Source organism: Littorina saxatilis, linkage group LG4, assembly GCF_037325665.1.
Source record: "Littorina saxatilis isolate snail1 linkage group LG4, US_GU_Lsax_2.0, whole genome shotgun sequence".
Lineage (NCBI taxonomy): Eukaryota > Metazoa > Mollusca > Gastropoda > Littorinimorpha > Littorinidae > Littorina > Littorina saxatilis.
In genome coordinates, this window is record NC_090248.1 from 38,228,886 (window position 1) to 38,247,315 (window position 18,430).

The 18,430-nt window shown below is 41.5% G+C and overlaps 2 protein-coding genes across 3 annotated transcripts in view; both read right to left on the minus strand.

Moving 5' to 3' along the window:
* Positions 1 to 5,707, minus strand: part of LOC138964673 (integrator complex subunit 13-like) — a 114,993-nt gene extending 109,286 nt beyond the window's left edge. The window contains exons 1-4 of one of the 2 annotated variants that reach the window (XM_070336694.1): positions 5,590 to 5,707; positions 4,151 to 4,374; positions 2,755 to 2,820; positions 311 to 522 (exon numbers count right to left, since the gene is read on the minus strand). In XM_070336694.1, coding sequence (XP_070192795.1) covers positions 311 to 522; positions 2,755 to 2,820; positions 4,151 to 4,369 — 497 coding nt within the window. In that variant the 5' untranslated portion in view covers positions 4,370 to 4,374; positions 5,590 to 5,707. The remainder of the gene's footprint in view (positions 1 to 310; positions 523 to 2,754; positions 2,821 to 4,150; positions 4,375 to 5,589) is intronic. The other variant, XM_070336695.1, reaches the window with a different exon arrangement.
* Positions 5,708 to 7,974: 2,267 nt separating this feature from the next.
* On the minus strand, positions 7,975 to 18,376 carry LOC138964678 (mitochondrial tRNA-specific 2-thiouridylase 1-like). The gene is made up of 10 exons (XM_070336702.1): positions 18,218 to 18,376; positions 17,460 to 17,647; positions 15,783 to 15,948; positions 14,935 to 15,119; positions 11,729 to 11,901; positions 11,410 to 11,463; positions 11,022 to 11,088; positions 9,652 to 9,752; positions 9,067 to 9,230; positions 7,975 to 8,669 (listed from the first exon to the last, which is right to left on the minus strand). Exons 2-10 carry the CDS (start codon positions 17,539 to 17,541, stop codon positions 8,489 to 8,491), a joined length of 1,173 nt encoding a protein of 390 aa, XP_070192803.1. The 5' UTR covers positions 17,542 to 17,647; positions 18,218 to 18,376; the 3' UTR covers positions 7,975 to 8,488.
* Between the last annotated feature and the right edge of the window lie 54 nt (positions 18,377 to 18,430).

Genomic DNA, 18,430 nt, shown 5'->3' on the forward strand with positions numbered 1-18,430 from the left:
CTGCCAACAGACGTTTTCCAGAAATATAACTCTGTCAGGATTTTCTAGTGTTGTAGAAGAGTTGTGCCTGTTGCGTTGTGTTTTAACTGGTCGACCATGTGTTTCCTGTTTATACTAGAAAAGTGGGATGCATCTCTTCCACAATGCTGGCAAATCCTGACCGAGTATTTTACAACCATAGGCTATTTGTTGACCATAGTTAAGCGTTTGTCTGCTGGGCTTTGATATCTATCACTTTTACTCTCAACAAGAGCTTTTTGTGGCCTTATACATAATGTTTACAACAACAAAAACATAGAGACCTACTCACCTTTTCATGTGTGTCATGCAGATAATCCTGCCGTTGTTGACCAGCGGTATGCGTTCGTTGGCTGGACTGTTCATGTAGGATTCCTGCAGTGGTGTGGTCTGACAGAGGGCCTCCACTGCCTGGGACAAGCCCTGAATCACACTGTACTCTTCGTCGTCACTCTCCCTGCTGTCTGATAGCGGGGGTCCAACGTTGGCTAGTCCCACGGCAAGCTGCAAAATGAAAACGTGTTAACACGCATATATTCATGAGTGGAAACCCCCTTTTAAGAATAACATACAAACACACACACACACAAACCTCTGCCCCATACAAACTCCAAAAATAACTTTGTCAGGTTTGTATGGGTTGTGAAAGAGTGAATACCCTTGCTTTCAGTGAGGCAAGCTTTCTACACATGTATGCTCCTTGTCCACGTGTTTGAAATACACCCCTTGCTAGTGACTGGCCAATACGACGGGCGCAGTGGCAAGACGTCGGCCTCCTAATCGGGAGGTCGTGAGTTCGAATTCCAGTCGCTGCCGCCTGGTGTGTTAAGAGTGGAGATTTTTCCGATCTCCCAGGTCAACTTATGTGCAGACCTGCTGGTGACTTAACCCCCTTCGTGTGTACACGCAAGCACAAGACCAAGTGCGCACGGAAAAGATCCTGTTATCCATGTCGGAGTTCGGTGGATTATGGAAACACGAAAATACCCAGCATACCTACTCAACAAAAGCGGAGTGAGCTGGCTATGCTCTGAGAGTATAGTGTGGGGAACCCAAATGGGCAAGCGAGCTCACACGTAACCAGAAAATTCTGGAACGCTGAAGAAGAAGAAGAAGACTGGCCAATAATGTCACGTGGAAAAGTTTGACTTGATGAAAGCAAGTATTCATTCTTTCACAACCCATACAAACCTGAGATCATTATTTCAGAACATTGTCCATTTAATGGTGGTCGTCTACATTTTTGCTTTTTTTCAATAGTCTTATGGTTAGATTTCAATACAAAATTATGTCAAATGATGAATGAACCATGGGGAAAAAAGTTGTAGAAAAAAAAATATATGTAAAAAAAGATTTTATTTTTGGGTAGCGTGACTCACGCTTCCAATATTTTGTTTTCTGTTTGCTGAGAACATGTGCTTTGCCTAAAAATACTGACCAATCAAATTCATGTCACTATGCTTATAGCCACGCCCAAACAAGTGCAGCAACAGTTTGACACTGGAGCGCTGTCCACGCTTTTTTTTAAACGCACGAAATGCACGGGATTTGAGAGGAGTTTTGCGCTTGGCATTTTCCAAATAAGGATATCCTACTATGAGTACTACGCTGGAATACTACAATGAATTTTCAAACGGCTACACTGGCTTCGTCTTTCCTGATCGAAAGGGGGTGTATTGTTGATATTTGTAGATAATAGACTCTGCATTTTAATGGTCAAATGGTGATTTCGATATAAAAATGAAGACAAGGACCTTTAAGACTCCCTCCCTTTTAAATTTAAGACCCTGGTTTCTTGGACTTTCTGTCCATAACCTCTGTAAGTTTACCCTCCTATTGAGATTGAAGAAGAAACGTCTAAGTTCTACTTCTAACTGAGCTTACTGTCCTCATTTTCTCTTTATTTTCGCAATATTGTCTGTCCACTTCAAAGACCACTCGATTAACCACTTGATTTTTTTGTTAAGCAGACAAAATCAATGTTCAAAGGTTGTTTAACGATGAGCAAAAATCATAATTCAAGCTGTAAAAAAAAAAAGATCTGCAGCAATTGCAAGAACTTGATAAATAAATTAAGAATCACCCACAGACTTTTCTAAAAGCTTTAGTTACGAGTGGTCTTTGTACATGTTAGCCCTGTATAGTGTATGTGCTGCTGATAACCTCCAATAATTTACAAACAAAAGCACATGAAATAAAAGTTCATTCTTCAAGCTGTCACTGGCTTTAATGCCCAACAAAGAAAACTTGACCAAGACTACCAAACATAATCAAGTAATGATTCACTAACAGCGAACGACAAGAAGAAGACAACAGCTAGGGTGTTTTGAATGGCGAAAGTTGCACCACCGCACATCAATATTACTATCATTAGGTGAAGGTAGCAATGCATCAAAGTAATTATAATAAATATTTAATGTTTATCAGGGCCTAGCATTGGAAAAAGTGAGTTCAGCTTACAAAGGCGGGGGTCTGGCCCTTGGTGGGGGGAAAAAAAGAAGAAATATAAATATAAATAGTGGTGAAATAGAAAAAAAACCTCTGAAAATAGAAAATTTGAAGATTTTTTTGCAATTTTTTTACCTGGGACTGTTTGGGTTTACCGTTTGGGAATAACAGGTTTTTGCATTTCGGCGTACACCAAATCGAGTTCCACGTACTGGAGATGTTATTTCGGCGTAAAGTAATTAAGCCGAACGGCTTACAATGCAAGGCCCTGGTTTATACATCACAAACCTGATTCATGTTCATCTCTTTATGGGCCCAGCTGTTCAGACTTTTGTTGCTCACCACAACACGGATCTGCAAGATAAATCAATGTGGAATTTAAAGTAATAAAAAACACTAAGATCTCACATTTCTCACCATCCATCCTTCAGCGACATTAAAATAGCTAGAGCAGTGCTAAACTGATGCTTCATTTTATTCATCCATCGAACCTCAACCTTTCATGGTACACAGAAGTTCACTGATGAGACTCAGGAACCAGTGGATGCTTCGTTAACGTAACCTGTGATCATTTCAACTTGTTTTTCGATCAAAAAGTTGTGCTGCTTAGCCTATTACAAGAAAAGGCTGTCTTGACTTTGAGTGTATCAGTTTTATTCACTTTTTCAGATCTATGTGTCAGAGTACAGAAAAAAAGCTAAACTTTTCAGACTTCCCGACATAAATTAAGATTTTCCCTTGCTTTTTCAGTTCTTTGTTCAAAATGTCTGTATACATTTAAAACCTCTGTTTTAAGACTCTCCAATTTAAGACTGACCCCTTTCTAAGACCTTGATTTTTCAGATTTTCTATTCATAATCTCTGTTTTAATTTTACTTCCATTTTAAGACTACCCCCTTTTATTTTTAACACCATATTCTTTCTTTATTTGGTGTTTAACGTCGTTTTCAACCACAAAGGTTATATCGCGACGGGGAAAGGGGGGAGATGGGATAGAGCCACTTGTCAATTGTTTCTTGTTCACAAAAGCACTAATCAAAAATTTGCTCCAGGGGCTTGCAACGTAGTACAATGTATTACCTTACTGGGAGAATGCAAGTTTCCAGTACAAAGGACTTAACATTTCTTACATACTGCTTGACTAAAATCTTTAAAAAAAAATTGACTATATTCTATACAAGAAACACTTAACAAGGGTAAAAAGAGAAACAGAATCCGTTAGTCGCCTCTTACGACATGCTGGCGAGCATCGGGTAAATTCTTCCCCCTAACCTGCGGAGGGATTCAACACCATATTTTCTCAGCTGTTTTGGGGTCTTAAAAGGGGTGTTCCAACTTCCACTGTAACCCATTGTTTCCAATGTACTAACAGTAACAATAATAATAATAATAATGGACACTTATTAATCGCCCCTTCTCACTAGAGCTCACGGCGATGTACAATAGCAACAGCATGCATACACACACACACACACACACACACACACACACACACACACACACACACACACACACACACACACACACTACATGGGTGGGACTGAAAAATGTCATGAATCCTGAACCTCAACCGAACAAAACAAAACAAAACAGAGAAGAAAAAAAAAGCCATAATTGAATCTGGATTTCCGGCATATCATATACCGGAAGAATCCCACCCATGACACTAACAATCCATCCTTACCAGTTTGTTGAAGGGGTAGATGTCGAAGATGATCCTCATGTACTCAAAGAGGCACTCCACACTGCACGTCCAGAGAGGCTTGTTGATGTGAGCGGCGGGTATGACGCCAGGGGTCTTGGTGCGAGAATACACATCGTAGTTCATCTTCTCCCCGCATGGCTGAGCGAAGTAGGAGCTGTGATCCAGCACATACACTGTCTTGTGGGACACTGGGAACATCCTGTCTGGAAAAAAAGACAGGCATTAGACTTAATAGACCCTATGGGTATTCCAAGCTCTTGCAAACATCAAAGCATATCAAAGCATGTGGTACCGCTATCTCGTGCGAGCTGTGAAAGCTGAGGTTCGAAGTTCTCGCGACGTTCTATGCATAACAAAGAGTGTATCTCGCGGATATCTCGCGAGAGCTGCTCAAATACCAAAAAGGTCTATTAGACTGACATGCATGACCAAGAGACACATAGATAAAACGCAGTGGCTACAGATTACGCCGTCCGTAACCATGCATACTCAGCTGTGCTATGGTTACGCCACTAAAAAATATATTATATATTGGTCCCACAGCGATACCCCCACGGCTAACTCTGCTTTGTCGTGTTACGGTTACGCCACAAATAATTCCTCGTCACGGACGGCGTGACCTCACTTGGCTGTGCTAGGGTTACACCATACAGCCAGGGTGCGCGCTCTCGCGATATTCACTTTCGGTTTTGGCTGGGCAAGGTGGCCATTTTAAACTTAATTAAAGCATGGGACAAGTGAATACGGACGTGTCCAGCAGTTCATGAGCAGTGTTTTGTATCCGTATGCAGGCTGGTGTACTTTGGTCATGGAGACCGTTGTCACGAACTGAAAACTCTGCCTGAACAAATTCCTTCTCATTGCGGTCAATGCGCATACGCTAACATGGGGAGATTAATCAGGTTGTGAACAACCTAACCCTAACCCTAACCCTTACCCTAACCCATGGTTCGTTCGGTCAAACTCAAAGGGGGGGTCGCATTTTTTAAGTCCAAGATTGGCGCATGCGCATTGACCGCAATGAGAAGGATTGTTCAGCAGAGGTTTCAGTTCGTGACACCGGGCTTCACAGCAAAGCATTATTAACAGTAGGAAGTACATATTCGTATTCTTCGGTAGTTTGCAAATGCAATAATAATATTTGTTAATAATATAATTTGAGTGTGCTTGTGTGTGTGTGTTTGCTGGTTGAATACTGTGCCAAAGGCATTGCATTTCTACGTACTTCACATTATGAGTCTGTCTAATTTTACACGCAAGGCTTCGTCTGATGTTTACCATTTTGGAGCCCCTTACCATTTTTATGTGCTGACTACCGTATTCCAAAGACCAAAGTAACAAGTTGAAAAGCTTAGCATCGTGCTATCAAGTAGCTGATTTACAATTTGTGCAGTAGGCATATTTTGAAATTCACTTACCTTTTCAAGAAACTTGCAGTGAACAAAAAGCAATTTGAAGAATAGAGGCTGTCTCACTCTCACGGAAATCCACACCATGCCATTTTGCTTTCGAATTGTTAAGCAGAGTAACGTCCCTTGGGAGAATGTGTCTTTTTATCGAAATGTACCCAAACGTTACTGTGGGAGACCCTTTCTGGGTGTTGGTTTTTGCTTTCTAATGTCCAACGCCGGGGAAAGCTCTACGGCACAGAAAACCGCTGTGGCGTACAGCAGCATTCTGTAGTCCCAAAGTTGATTTTTAACCGGTACCATATGTTTAAATCACGTCGATTCAAGTGTTACCCTTTTATTTTCTTCTTTTAAAAAAAAATATATTTTGAGCATGTTCGGCGCCTGTGGTTCAATCATTATGTCTTTTTCATTGGAAGTTCACAGAAAAGTGACATGATGATAACATGTGTACAGTGTGTCTTTGAGAAATGAATGCTTCATTACCGGAGGTTTTTTTCATCAACAGAATTTCAGTTATTCCGCAGTAAAACAAACTGTCATCATCCGGTAAGGATAGAGAGAGAGAGAGAGATAGAGAACAAAGATTTTGCACACAAGAAACTGACAAGATTTTCTTTGATTTCTGGTCACATATAATATACTAGATGATTACCCGCTTCGCCGGGTACCGGCTTCGCCGGGAAGAAGTAGAGCCCGAATACCAGGCTGCGCCTGGGACCCGGCTTTGCCGGGTGTACGCCGACTTCGCCGGCGCACGAAGGAAAGGAGATAAACGCGCAAAACACTGGAGACCTTCTAAAAATAGTAACGTGCAGTGACCTAAAAATAGTAACGTAGTAACGGGAATATGGATTGACGCCACACGGAGGAAGGGAGATAATCGCGGCTGAAAACACTGGAGAAGATAAGGAAGAGTTACTGGTAGTGGATCCCGACAACAACAACAAAAAAACAAAAAAAATCGGTTCAGCGCGCACAGCGCTGCGCGCTGAGAGCACGTGTTGAAATATCTCATCGATGAGGTTGTGTCCGGGGTGTAGCTGAATACGGTGTCCAAATTTGAAAAAGATCCACCGAGAACTTTGGCCGTGCATCGCGAACAGACAGACAGACAGACACTAGTCGTATCTATATATATATACGACTTGTGTCTGTGTGTCTGTGTGTCTGTGTATCTGTGTATTTGTGTATTTGTGTATTCGCCATGCACGGCCAAAGTTCTCGATGGATCTGCTTCAAATTTGGTGGGCTTATTCAGAGAGACCCCGGACACAACCTCATCGATGAGATATTTCAACACGTGCTCTCAGCGCGCAGCGCTGAACCGATTTTGGTTCCACCTCAGCTATTTTGGTTCCACCTCAGCTACCCGGGCCCCCATACCGACACACCATAGCCGCTACACCACATCACAACGCCAAAGTTCTCGGTGGATCTTTTTCAAATTTGGACACCGTATTCAGCTACACCCCGGACACAATATCATCGATGAGATATTTCAACACGTGCTCTCAGCGCGCAGCGCTGAACTGATTTTGGTTTTTGTGTTCATTTCACCATTATAAGTAACTCTTCCTTATCTTCTCATCTTCTCCACGTTTTCAGCGTTTACCTCCCTTCCTTCGTATGGTGCACTATTAGTTTGAGGGAGGCATCTTCGGATATTCCCGTTCTGTTACTATTTTTAGAAGGTCACCGCAGTGTCCAGAACGTAAATTGGACCCGTAAATTATCCTCACTGTAAAAGTGCAAAGGTCGAATCAATTTATAGCCACGCGAAAAATACACTGTCATCTATCTCTCTATAGATACGGCTTCTCTGTGTTTGTGTGTGTGTGTGTGTGTGTGTGTGTGTGTCTCTATGTGAGCAACACCTGTGCATTGTTCAGTTCTGTTTGTGATGTGGTCTGGCGGCTTTTGTGTAATTTTATGTACTGGCCTTCCTTTGAGAAGCCATAACAGTTCAAAAGGGCTTAGAGATAAGCTCTAAATTGCTCGGTCCTGTTTGAGTGGAGTTCGCCTCCAAAGGTGATTAACACGGTTACATTCGTCCACAAGGATGGGACTCGATATGGTCAGGAATGGCATTATGGCCACTGAATCATTTTCGTGCTGTTCCCATTCCACGAATCTGGGAGGGACCTAAGCTTGGCGGGTCCATTGTTCGGACCCGGCGAAGCCGGCGTACGGCTCTAAGTACTTCTTCCCGGCGAAGCCGGCTACCCGGCGAAGCGGGTATTCATTCTAGTATATATATAGATTAGTGGGTGCAAGCCTCTGTGTGTCTGTGTGTCTGCTGTCTTATAGCTTGTCTGTCTGTATGTATGTGGATTCGTGAAAACCAGTAAATCCAAGCCTGTCCCACATTTTATCTGCACACAAAAATAGGTGTTCTTCTTGGTCTATGTCACATTTATTTCAACATATTATTTACATTACAACTCCTTTTCCATCCTCATAATTATCACAGATATGTAACAATCAACCACAAAACATCCTGTGATCCAACACAAACACAAACCTTGCTGGTAACATTAACTCACCAAGCACACACACACCTACGCGGACACACACACACCTGCGCACACACACATGCGCACACACACAATAACACACAGGGCATTATACACAGCCAAACATTATCCATTATCATGACAGACATAATCGTTTAAAAGTACAGTCAAACCTGCCTTGGCGACCACCTTTCAGTAACAACCACCTGGTCACAATGACCACTCCACAAAATCCCTGATGATTTCTGTTTTGTTTTGGTTATCTAATTCACCTTTCCATAGTGAACACTTGTTGATTATGAACGACAAATTTCGGGAAGTCCCTTGAGTGATCGCTATAGACAGGTTCCACTGTACACACAATCCAAACTCTATCTCAAACTCAATCTCTGTCATGAAAATTCACTGGCATTTTTGACTCTCTCTCCATAGCTGAGCGTGAAGAGAGAGGGACCAGTGCGAATGATCTTAGCACTGCCGAGACACTCGTCTTGATGGTAGAACACTGCATACTGTCCTGGTGTGATGGCTCTCATCCGCTGTGACAGCGACACAATCAAACTGTTCCCTCCACTGAAACACACATTAAAACTCAATTTATTTGTGATGTAACAAACAATGGGATCCTTGCGTTTGTGAGGGAGAGAGAGAGAGAGAGAGAGAGAGAGAGAGAGAGAGAGAGAGAGAGAGAGAGAGAGAGAGAGAGAGAGAGAGAGAGAGAGAGAGAGAGAGAGAGAGAGAGAGAGAGAGAGAGAGAGAGAGAGAGAGAGAGACATGCAGAGAGAGAGAGAGGGAGAGAGAGTGAGAGAGAAAAAGAGAGAGAGAGAAAGTGCATGCATGTATGAATTAATGTCAAATTTGTGCCTGTGTACAGTGTCACACAACTTGTGCACACAGAATAAACAAGAAACACAGACAAACTGTATTTGATTTTCTGTCGCAGGTGTGTGCATGCATTTGTGCAGCCCACCTGAGCGTTGCAGTGCATGGAACCACAGGGTGCTTGTGCTGGAATCTGAAGTCTAGGTCAACCATCTGCTGCACCATGAAGGCTTGCGGCGCTTTGCCGATCCAGTGTGGAGCCTCCGTGAACAGGGTCTGACAGAACAGCGCCGGATGATCTGTACCAGATGCCTGTTATCATAATGAAGCACATGGCAGAATTAGTCTCATAAAGTGCATGGACATAGAGCTAGAGGTGATATTCTAAGAGAAGATAAAAAGTTCTGAGATTTTTTAATTATACTGATAAATACCATTGAAATAGTTTCGATGATTTTCCAAGAAATGATTTCTCCAATTATTCACCATGCATGTATGCAAGTGATATTAGAATGCACTTTTAAGAAATAACTCACACACAAACACGCACACACACACAATTGTGCATGAATGCACACACACAGACAGAGGAATGTAAAATTTAAACAGAAAATTCACAAGGCATTAGCTGCAGCCCATAGTACAACTTCTTTCTTCCAACTATTTGCGTACTGCAGTCAGGATAACTTATGTTCACAATTATTTCTGAACGATAAAATAGAAACTTAATTACCAATAAAATATCATTTGTTGCAGTATTCTTCTCAGCAATGAAGTATGCTCTCCTCAGACCGGATATGTTGGCTCTCTGTCCTAATGTCCAGTAGTGCATACCTGTCATATTACACAAAATAATTCTTAAAATGATGATGACTCACGTATGGAACTTAGCGTTAATTATTTTCCCTCTTCCAACAAATATGCTTACGAAAGCATTGTCATAGTGCAGGCCAAACAACTTTCAGTGCAAATAAATAATTTGTATAATTATGACCCAAAACATAAGCAGTCGCAAGTTTGTCCATTCTTTCAAGGCATTAAATTTGTGTTTCCATTTGGTCAAACAGACTGCATTATCCAAATTGCTTCCCTTTCATTTTAAGTTGTTTAATCTCTCTGTCACCTAGCTCCCTCAAACATGCACACACGCATACAGACACACAAACACATGTGAAAACGCGCGGGATGGCCTTGGGTGTTCAGATTATATGTGACCTATCAAAAACAAATATCATGGCATATTGTAATTAGTGAATCAACCAGCCACATGTCTGCAAGCTATTGTGCATGTGTGTGTGTGTGTGTGTGTGTGTGTGTGTGTGTGTGTGTGTGTGTGTGTGTGTGTGTGTGTGTGTGTGTGTGTACATGCGTGTGTGTGTGTGTGTGTGTGTGTGTGTGTGTGTGTGTGTACATGCGTGTGTGTGTGTGTGTGTATATATATATGTGTGTGTGTGGTTTACAGGAAATAAAATACAGCCTATTTGTTTCCTGTAAATAACATTTCCCTATCTCATGGTCTTGAGCGTGTCTGTGTGATATACTCTACTAAGTAAATATCTGACCGTTTCCTTTTTAAGAAACATTTCCCTATCCTCTGATTCATCTTCACTGTGTATAATTACAGTGGAACCCCCCTTTTAAGACCTTAAAAAATCTGACAAAATCAGGTCTTAAAAAGGATGGAGTTTTGAAATGGAGGTAAATTTACAGAGGTTAGGCCTAAAAAAAAAATAGGTGTGGTTACGGTAACCCGACCAACCCTATTTTTAGGGGCCGACCCTATAACTTTTTATTATATTTGTCACAAAAATACAAAAAAAAACCCAAGTAAACGAGTGCAGAAAACGCAATGAAAGCGAAAGCGCCCGAGTCGCACACTTATTTCCCTGTCAAGTAGGTTTAATTTGTACACATTAGAAAAAAAAGTTACAAAAAAAAAAGTGATTGCCTACCTTCCTACCCTATTTTTTTGGGCTATGTTACCGTAACCACACCTATTTTTTTTTTGGCCTTATGAACAGAACATCTGAAAAAACACGGTCTTAAAAGGGAGGAAGTCTTAAATTGGGGGTCTTAAAAGGGGGGTTCCACTGTACCACCAACCTTTGTGCTGGCCAACCACTTGTCCCGTTTCGACATCCACAAAATGTCCTGGCTCGGGCCCTGCGTACTGAGAAAACAAAACAACTGTCATGAGGCTGTTAATTGTTGAACATTTAAAAAAAAAATGTGTGGTCAACTAGAATGACAAAGGTTATTATTTCTTGCACAATGCAAAGTGAATAGCCAAAGCTGCAGATAACCGAGAGTGTGTGTGAGAGAGAGAGAGAGAGAGAGAGAGAGAGAGAGAGAGAGAGAGAGAGAGAGAGAGAGAGAGAGAGAGAGAGAGAGAGAGAGAGAGAGAGAGACAGACAGACAGACAGAGAGAGAGACAGCGAGAGAGAGAGAGGGAGACAGACAGACAGACAGAGAGACAGACAGAAATTCCTACCTCTCCTATAAATTGCTGAAATTGTCTGGAGCCAATGAAGCAAATTCCCATGCTCTGAAACAGAAAGCGTTAAAACTGAGCAAACAGTGAATTATTTGATTAATTCCCAAATCAATACATTTATTTTACATTTCTGTGTGACTTACATTTTTATATTTAAATCTAGTCTATATATATTTTTTGTTTGCAGCATTGTACTTCCTGTTATTACTTGTGCATTTCCAAAATACATTCCCAGCTCAGATTAATACACAGGTTTTTCTTCATGACAGGATTAGGCCACAAGACACTCAATTTCGCAGACTTAGAAACACACTACCTCTTTTCTCTTGGCAATTTTCTCCAGGCCAGCCTCTGTGGCGATACGCTTCACCAGGTCTTTCCTCAGTTCGCCCACTGGGAATAATGATCTCTGCAAGGCTTGCTGGGGTATCTGAGACAGGAAGAACGTCTGGTCCTTCACAGAATCTACTGCTTTCAGAAGCTTCACACCTGAAAATAAATCAGTCAAACCTTTTAAAAGTTAGAATCTACTGCTTTCAGAAACTTCACACCTGAAAATACATGTCAAACCTGTTTAAATGTAGTTCCAAAATCTTTCTAGGCTTCCCCATTACAAAGAGTTTTTGTAAGTGTAGAATTTCTTCATGTTAAACTTCCTGGCGTCCTCATTCAACAAGAAGAGCAAACGCTCGATCGAGTCACTTTCGCAGTTCTGAATATTATATGAGGCATCAGATGGACAGGAAGAAATTGCTATTCACAACACAATACAGATGTAAATAATTTGATGTAAAGAATAATCCTATAAAGTTTGAATCAAATCCGATGAATAGTTTCAGAGATATGATATTTCAATTTTTTTCCTTCAAGACATACCTGTGACCTTGAAAAAGGTCAAAGGTCACCAAAGCAGACGTCAAAGTGTAGAGGTCACTGGGAGTCACGTTCACATAAAATTTGAGCCCGGTCACTTTTATAGTTTCCGAGAAAAGCCCAACGTTAAGTTGTGTGTTGCCGAACAGAAAAGGCTAGTTATCTCCCTTGTTTTTCTGATAACGTTCGTAAAAGGCTACAGATGTAAATACTTTGATGTAAAGAATAATCCTACAAAGTTTCAATCACATCCGATGAACTTTGTCAAAGATATAAAATGTCTAATTTTTCCTTTGACGCTGACCTGTGACCTTGAAAAAGGTCAAAGGTCAACGAAACCATCGTTAAAGTGTAGAGGTCATTGGAGGTCACGACTAAACAAAATATGAGCCGGATCGCTTTGATAGTTTCCGAGAAAAGTCCAACGTTAAGGTGGTGTCTACGGACGGCCGGCCGGCCGGCCGGACGGCCGGCCGGACAGACTAACACTGACCGATTACATAGAGTCACTTTTTCTCAAGTGACTCAAAAACCATCTTTGAATAAGTATAGCTTTGCAGAAATGAGATCTGCCTTTGGTAATGGTAAGATTTTATTTCAACCATGTGCAGTGCACTAAGAATATTGCTTGGCCTGAGTACATTCAATAAATTCCAACACAATGAATACTTGTGATTTTGTTAAACATACATATATCATGTTTACTTATTTGCGTGTGTGTGTGTGTGTCTTAAATTGAATCTGTTTGCTACTATTCAATCTAGTTCATGTGCTAGCACAGTACACAGTATCCTTTCATTGAAAACCTCCTCTATTGTTGCAATGAGGGCGTCAGAATAGAGATATATATATTATATGAGTTGTTCTTCAGTACTGGTGACAGAAAGGGGGAAAAGTGGTCAAAATTCAAATCTCTAGTTTTGTTTTTGAAATATTGCTTTTCATAAAGCAGAAATACTGTAGTATCTGTTGTACATAAGAAAAAATCACTGGTTCACATGGTTCCTACATAATCTAACTTTTAAAGCTGGTTCTTGTGTGTCTGTGTGTATGTTTGTATGATGACGATAGGACCCGAAACGGCTGCACGGACTGAGACAGGAATTGCAGAGAATGTTCTTTGCCACTCGAGTCGTGTCATAAGGTACTTTTGGAATAGCAAATTTGAAAGGATTCTTCAAAAAACGTCGGAAAACATTATATACCCTGTGAGCTATCGAGGATCCTCCCCGTCTGGGCTGTCGAAACATGGTCTTGTTAAAAGACGTTTTCAAATGCGGTTAACTTGTAGATACACTCGAAGCACATTTAGCGAAGTTATGTTGCCAAATCATCAAAGATCAACATTTCACTACACGGATCGATGCACACAGTCGAAATAGATGTGACTTTCACACGACCGAAGACTACTTACTAGCAGACTAGCAGACGACAAGATCTAAATATTTAGATCAGTGTAAGAGCAATCCGTTGAAGAACAGTTACTCCGCTTATTCGTCTTCAGTTAAGCTTATTTCCCCTGCCATAAGTTTCCTTGCAGATCTGCAGTCGCGTAGTGAAATGAACTAGTGTCATCGGACAATTCTTCTCAGTCAAAGATCAAAGCACAGTAAGTTCTATGCTGACAAAAGTCACTTTCGGACAACACGACGATTGACTTAATTTATGAGCCCAAAGGTAACAATATCGACAAGAATGTACGCATTTGACATTAAATGAAACATTCATAGACAGTTTCCAACTCACCAGATCTGCCAAAGAGCCGTCATTCGTGAAAAAACGATGATTTTAATCAGACAGGTATCGGAAACAAGCCTTGGTCACCTGCGTTATTCCTTCCAAGGCGACGTGACGGCGCCACATTTGTTTGTTTATGGCTGTTTATCGCGAAACAACACAGTTGAAATGTGTGTGTAAAATACCACAAATTTGTGGTGAATCAGTTCGTCATCTGCGTTTCGATTGTAATTAAGTCAGATTGGAGTTACTTTGAATCGAAGGCGAGGGTAACCTGCGTTATTTGTGGGACATCGTGAACAAATTTGATTGCAATATTTTATACAGAAAGTAAATTTCAATGAGTCTGGCTCAGACTTGTAGATCTGTTATGCAGTGTGTTGGTAGTGTATCTGCTTTTCTGCTATGAAGCTCATTTGGAGTGATACGCTGATCGAAGTGGGGTACCCTATGTGGGACATCAGCCGTATGCAGATTACGCCTCAGAACACTCTCGCATTTCACAAAGACAACAATAATTTGCAACATTTCAAGAACTGCATCAGTTTTATTAGATACTATTTCAACAACAACAGCACAAACACGACTATTATCAACAACACAGAACGGGAGGTAAGTCTTCAAAGACGCACCAAGTGTGCGTTCCCGTTTTTGGACGCCATTTTTGCTGGCATTTTCACAGTAAATCTTAATATTTCCATATCTATTGAATGATTTTGGTATTTTCTTTGATTGTGCCGATTCTCCTATCTCTCTGGCATGTACTGGGTGCTTTGTGACCAGTTTCTCCCCTAGACTGTATTGAAAAATGCGTCCGTGTGAGCTGACCCCCACTTGTGACCAGTAGCAAAGAACAACTCACATATAAATATATATAGATATCAGACGCAAATTAAAGTCTCTTTCACTAACCCTCGTTTGGATCCACATGGTCCAAATCAAAATCGACACTGGTACGAGCATAATGACCAGTGGCGATAGCATCAGCTTCTAGGTTTTCTGTGGCATGCTTAAAGAAGGCATCAAACTTGATGTGCTTGTTGCACATGATGTCTGGATTGGGAGTGACACCTTTCTGATAGTCCCGCACCATTTCACTGAAACAAAGATCTGTAAATATAAGTTACAAGAACATGAATTGTTTTGTGCACTCACACAGACGCACACAGGCACACATAGACAGACTAGGGCACCCACCCACTAACACACACACGCACACATACACACACAAACACACACACACACACACACACCCACACACACACCCAGGCCACACACACACACACACACACACAAACACACACACACACACACACACACCCACACCCCCACACACCCACACACACACACACACACACCCACACCCACACACCCACACACCCACATACACACACAAACACACACACACATACACACACAAACACACACACACACCCACACACACACACGCACACACATACACACACAAACACACACACTACACACACACACACAAACAATCAACCACCATCATCATCACCACCGATACTTCCACGAACAACGACAGCAATAACTAGCAAAAATGTATCATCACAAAACATTAACACCGAGAGATGAAGTCACGCAACCATACGGGAAACAAAATAAACGTTCAAAAATTAACACCAAGCTACACAACATACAATTTTGGATCCAGAGAAAACAAAATAAAACATAGAATTTAACAAAAATGTATTAAAAGATGTCAAAAAGCTATTCACATTCTTTGAACCATTTCTAACCTGAACACATGGTGCCAGTACTCTTTAACAAAGTTGACCTGATGGAGTTTAATTCCCAGCCTGCTGCACACAAACTCTGCATCCTGCAAATCTGTGTCTGCCGAGCAGAGCCCCTTCTCATCAGTAACGTCCCAGTTCTTCATGAAAAGGCCCACTACTTCATAGCCTGAAACAAGAAGCGCAGCATCATGTATACCATTTTTAATGTTACATGTTTTTCAACTCCATTTGGAAATGTCATAATGAGCAAGAAATGGTCCTGTCATCTGAGATTCTTGACAGTTATGAGTTAATGAACACACACAGACACACCCAGTTAATGCACACACACACACACACACACACACACACACACATGCGCGCACACAGACACACACACACACCCAGTTAATGCACACACACACACACACACACGCACGCACACACAGACACACACCCAGTTAATGCACACACACACACGCGCACACACACACACATACACCTACACACACACCCACCCACCCACCCCCCCCCCCCCCACCCCAACTGAGTGCATGACTCTTATAAGTTATATATATATATATATATACATGCCAATGTTTGCTCTCTGTGCATGCATGGCTTGTGCTGTCAATTGGGAGAAGTGGATATATATATCCCATGACCTCCCTTCTTTGTCTCTGTAAATGTACTCTAGGTATATTTCTTGTATTTCCATTGTACTCTTGTCAAATCCATGATGTAACTATTGCACTCTTATAACACATAAAATAGTGGATAAATAAGGGTGCACGAAATACATCATAGCTGGCTCTACTTTTTGTCGTCCTTGACATTCCAAAAGCAAATGTACCTGTAAGACCGGATGTGCAAGGGGTCACCACGTTTTTGAGAACATGCGCGAGAGTCGTTCAGTGCTATAGCTTAGTTTTGGTCTCGACTTGCCGAGACTATCATCACAGTGTCATAGATTTCATGAAGTCTGTCATCCATCGCGTCATATTATGGGGACGTAATCTGTTATGTTTCCTTCTATTCGCTGTTCTATTTCTCTCTTGTGATCAACATGACATAAGCCGTATGTGTTTGAGTGTGTGTGCTCATGCTCTCAACTAAAACAGAAGTCAAACTAGCAATCGTTAAAAACACAGTCCGTTCGACAAGCACTGATATGTTATGCTCATGTGAGGTCACAGTGTGCCCGCGGTACACATGCTCTTATGGGTACATCATCGACTACAATTGTTCTCTGGACAAGCTGTCCAATGCAATTTGCGAGTATTTCTAGTTCTTCTGTGGTGCAGTATGCCCTTATAGATGATGAAAGTGTCCATGATCTCAGGAAATGCGTGTGTAACCATTAGGTATTCAGTCAAATCCGTGTAAGAGGCTTTCAACTGACGGGGACGACCAAGCCACCATTATGCACCGACTTGACATAGATCAACAGACGTGCCTTTAGAAGTAGGTATGAACAGACAACTAAAGCTTGATGTTTCCGTCACACTTTGTCTTTTAGATCTTCATGGGATATACAGTTTACAACACTCGTGATTTTTTATATGGCTTGTATTTCAGTCAAGACCCAGCGGGAATATCAAAGGGACTCACGAGCCAGAGGCTCGTACTCGTTTTGTAACCTCTCTATATATATATATACACATTGACAGACCGTAAAGAAGAGACGTGTATGTATACCTTTCTTCTTCAGCAAGAGAGCAGCAACAGCACTATCCACGCCTCCTGACATTCCACAGACAACTCTCCGTATGCTCCCCATCCTTATTTCGAAGTAAATCCGCTTGATCACCAGATATGTTGATTGATATCATTGTCACCTCAGTGGCAGTGTCAGGAGGGATCATGCCATTTTGGGTCAGATCATGCTGTAGAAATTGTCAATGATCTTTAACTTTCATTTTAAAAATCATGCAGTTATTACTAAAATGTAATGTGCATATATTTAAATTAAGACATTCATCAGGCTTTACTCATCAACTGAAATCTGCTAAAAAAAAATCATGATGTTCTTGAAATGAAACATTCAAACAATGACAGTGCATTTGACCGAAGAAAGACTGATTGTGATACAAAATATGTGATGGTGTGTGTGTGTGTGTGTGTGTGTGTGTGTGTGTGTGTGTGTGTGTGTGTGTGTGTGTATGTGTGTGTGTGTGCATGTGTGTGTGTGTGTGTGTGTGCGTGTGTGTGTGTGTGAGTGTGTGCCTGCGTGTGTGTGTGTGTGTGTATGTGTGTGTGTGTGTGTGTGTGTGTGTATGAATGTTTGTGCACGTGTGTGTGTGTGTGTGTGTGTGTGTGTGTGTGTGTGTGTGTGTGTGTGTGTGTGAATGTGTGTGCACGTGTGTGTGTGTGTGTGTGTGTGTGTGTGTAGTGTGTGTGTGCATGTGTGTGTGTGTAGTGTGTGTGTGTGTGTGTGTGTACTGTGTGATTGTTACCTGGAAATGTATAATAAGCTGCGAGATCCATGCGCCAAACCAAAACCGTATCCCTGCCAAACACGAGAGTGTCACAAACTGCAACTGCAACTGCAAGTGCAGAGGAGACCTTCCTAGTGCCGAAGTAATCACTACTGCTGATTGTGGGCAATAACGGAAAGACAAAGACCAAAGAGTTGATCTACATGGGAACTAACTCTTCGCAATACAACA